Below are 4152 nucleotides of genomic sequence, written 5' to 3' on the forward strand. Positions count from 1 at the left end.
AAGAGTACCGCCAGATGTAGCGGATGCTCTGCAAGCGTAGGTGCCCACAGGGTGGGAAGCGCGAACGCTTAGGATGAGGCTTAAGCAAGAGGTGATAGAAGAAAGGTATCTCATATAGGGAGGTTGTAACAAGCTACTGCGGATGAGGGATAACTCAAAAAATCAGTGATTCCAAACCCGGACGCCCCTGCGGCCTCATCCGGAGACGGGACGCCTGTCGAGCAGAGCCCACCTTACGCCAGTCTCGGGCGATGCGAAGTTCGTAGGTGGAACCACCGTAACTCAACGCCATCATCCGTGTGGAGTGTCTTTTAGGGGTAGCGGTGATCGAAGAGTTGTACAAAAGCCGTCACTGTTCAGGGCCCATCGATGCCGCTAAACCACTTGACCGCTGTGACAGCGGTCAAATGGTTCATGACAGTGTTCAACCATTCCTGGACGAGACGCCGAGGCGAGAGTGGCTCATATAAGACGCGACGCCTCTCAGGGACGAGACGTAAAGCGGAACCAACTTCTCGTCGCTGCAGTCTCCTAGATCCAAAGTTCTTTTTACAGAGACTGTGATGATGAGTGCTTTTCAGTTCCTTGTTTCTCTACTCGACGCGATGAAGCTCCTCTCCTTTGTTCCGCTCATAGCCGCATCGACCTCCACAAACGTTTATGACAGCAAGACTATCGTCTCGGTCACCTCCGCCGATGCTTTCGTCGACGTTCGGGATGTCCCAAAGCGTCTCGAAGATGCCAAGGTCGCGCTCAAGCCTGAAATGGCCGCCTTCCTGAAGACGGCAACTATCAAGACTTTGAAGTCCTCGGGCTTGCAGGTGGTTGCTACTTCCGAGGACACAGTGAGCTCCGACGATCTTTGTGCCTACTTGAAGGACGCGGCCTCCAAACTCTCGGGTCTGGACTGTGAATGCTCTCCTAATTTCGCCACCAAGGAAGAGGACACCAGTAACGATCTCGGCGTGAATGACCCGAATGCTTCGTCGCAAAGGGCATTCAAGCGGATGAACATGCAAGACGTATGGAGACTATCTGCGCCCTACGCGAGGCGAACCGTCGCCGTGGCCGTTATGGACAGCGGTCTCAACTTCAGCGATCCTGAGATCGCTCCTTATCGTGGCGTCTTCCGTAAGAAGAGCGGTGGATTCATCGATGGTGGCTGGAACTTCGTGAACGACTCCTCAAACTTAACATCGGTTGATCAGCATGGTCAGGCGTGTGCCAGAATTATCGCGGCCAGAAAGGACAATAACAAGGATATGGCCGGAATGTCGTCCAATGTACGTTTATTGTCGTTGAAAACCCAGAGAGAGGATGGTTTTGGTAGCTGGGTACATATGGCTGAAGCCATGGATATGGCCGTCGATATTGGAGTCGATGTCGTATCAATCTCACTGGGAGAATTCATACCAAAGAGCTACGGCGACATGGTCCTGGCCAAGGCCTTCAAAGCAGCAATTGACCAGAATATCATTGTCGTCGCTTCGTCTGGTAACGATGGACTGCGAGCTGACACACACTATCCATGCCCGCTGCCAGGCGTGATCTGTGTGGGTGCTCTCATGGATCAGGACACTCTAGAAATGGCAGATTTCAGCAACTACGGTAATTACGTCGATATCGCTGCCTACGGCACAAGTATCTATGTCGGTAACAACGAACGCTGGTCGGGTACGTCCTTTGCCTGTCCTATTGTTTCTGGAGCAGCCGCGATCTTGCTTTCTATGGGCGTTAAGCCAAAGTACGTTGCTGGGATACTCACCCACAATGTTGATCGGTTCAATAGCCCGTCGAGGCCCATGAGGAAGCATGCCGGAGCTCTAAACCCGCTAAAAGCTGTCAATATGGCGATCGATTATCCCATTTTGAGACGCTAAAAGGCTCGAGCTGCTCACATTTGACTTCATACTCGATTGGGAATTCTATCCCATAGTGGTCACTTATCCTTCTGCCTTTTGTCCACCTCTTAAGCCCAGCTTTACTGGCATTTCAAATATTAACATAAAAATACGGTAAATCCGAATGTTGCCGATCACATTTAATCCGAGATATCCACAGCGGATTTGTTTGACATTATCCAACGAGTTCGTTATTGCGTTCGCCAGTTCAGCAGGAGGACGATCAATACCGGGTGATACTATCACCGGGTATTGATAGACAGTCTATCATAGACTATCAATAGCCTGATAGTCTCATCGCATCGCGGTCATCACATGTGTCGTATATTTATACTGGCCGGAAGACAACTGTATTGCTGTTCCGTTGCCGACATTGATACCAGTTAATTCTTCCACTGGAAGAATCTAGAAAAATCTAGAAAGCTAAAGTTCCACAAATCTTAGGCGCCGCTGCAAACCTCGCTACAATAGGGTAGCCACACAGACAGTCAGTGACCGAGCCCTTCGACGTCATGACGGAGGATCGAGCAGTAAGGGGCGAGAAGATATCGCAAAGCACTGTTCCTGCTTCAGTTCACTAGCTCCGGGCGTGCGCTACGAGTCAGTTCAATCCTATTCCTACATAAGACAGTCTGTCCGTCGTTGACCTTTCTCGACGACTACTGTAAACTTATTTTTGATAAACACACCCGCGGCATAATTGGTGGACCTCTCATGGTGATACTACACGAATTCATGACTCCTATAATCTCTGTGAACCACCTCCCGTCGCTACCTCACTGTGCCGACAAGGCGTATCAATTCTGCATTGAGCACGTCTTACCCCCTACTCGTTGTCCTAAGTACATTGAAAGCCATTCTCCCTATGCACGATCACAAAGTACAGACACTGTGCACAGAGAACAGGAAACACTCCCTTGTGAAGAGTGTCACCACAACATAATCATGATGATATGGCTCATGGCAAACTGTCACCACCATCTGGTAGCACGGATAAAGTGGTGGTCGCATTACTACCATGATACTCTATCATAGAGTATCTATGATCAAATTTTCGAGCCACTCTTGTAGTATGACCCGGGGTAATACAGTAATGTCCCTGGTCATACTACATCACGGTAAGGCTCCTTCCCCAGAGGTAACACTATTACCTCTAGAGTAGGAACACTGCCGATACACCGGCACATCAGTGGCTATTCAAAATACTCGTATAAGTACTCAAACTACCCCACCACGTTCCTGCTTTTACGACAATCTCCTCACAAGCTTGCCAGAAACGCTTCGACAGACTAACAAATACAAGAAAATTCATGACAGGGAGATCCGAGTCGAGCAATACACCCCCACACTTCTCCTACTCTGGTTTCCAGCTCTTCTATCAGAGAGAGCCCACAGGATCGTACACCAGGGCCAAGTTCAATACAGTGCCAACACGGGATAATGAACCAGGATTATAACCTGCTGATTCAATACTATTGAATCAATAGGAAAGAGGCTAGGAACGACCACCCCCCCACGCGACAGTGCTTCACTTGACACAACATCACCAGCTGAGTGGAGACGGCAGCATGGAGATTCGCAACATCAAGATGCTCTTAAAGTTGCTGTCAGTTTTGAGGATATTGCTGACAGAATGGCACCATAAATTATGGTGAGTACACTCTGACCACAAGTCAATGCAGCCAGAGGTATAGCAGCTTGAATTTTGGTCAGGCCGAAGCCTGACCTGGCCTTTTTCTTGTAGCATTGAGCACGGTGTACAACACTGCTTATCCAGCATGGATTCCGGCTTAGAGGCGTTCAGCCGTAATCCAGCAGATGGTAGCTTCGCCGTACTGTCTTTTCAGACAACGGCATTAACCAAGTATCTGGACGAAGTGTTCCTCTCGTACTAACTTCGACTACTGTCGCAGTATCTACTTTGTCAGTAGGGTAAAACTAACCTGTCTCACGACGGTCTAAACCCAGCTCACGTTCCCTATTGGCGGGTGAACAATCCGACACTTTGAGACTTCTGCGTCTCAATGATAGGAAGAGCCGACATCGAAGGATCAAAAAGCAACGTCGCTATGAACGCTTGGCTGCCACAAGCCAGTTATCCCTGTGGTAACTTTTCTGACACCTCTAGCTGTATACTTCACAGACCTAAAGGATCGATAGGCCATGCTTTCGCAGTTTGTGTTCGTACTGAAAACCAAAATCAAGCGAGCTTTTCCCCTTTTGGTCTACGTGAGATTTCTGTTCTCACTGA

At 49.1% G+C, this 4152-nt stretch overlaps 1 protein-coding gene across 1 annotated transcript; it reads left to right on the top strand.

Moving 5' to 3' along the window:
* Positions 1-605: 605 nt before the first annotated feature.
* On the top strand, positions 606-1880 carry Pmar_PMAR027105 (Thermitase, putative; the record flags this gene model as incomplete). Its single annotated transcript, XM_002783838.1, has 1 exon — positions 606-1880. The coding sequence occupies one exon, from the start codon at positions 606-608 to the stop codon at positions 1878-1880; it is 1275 nt and encodes a 424-aa protein (XP_002783884.1).
* Positions 1881-4152: the final 2272 nt, after the last annotated feature.

This window comes from Perkinsus marinus (genome assembly GCF_000006405.1).
Source record: "Perkinsus marinus ATCC 50983 genomic scaffold scf_1104296935972, whole genome shotgun sequence".
NCBI classification, from domain to species: Eukaryota; Perkinsozoa; order Perkinsida; family Perkinsidae; genus Perkinsus; species Perkinsus marinus.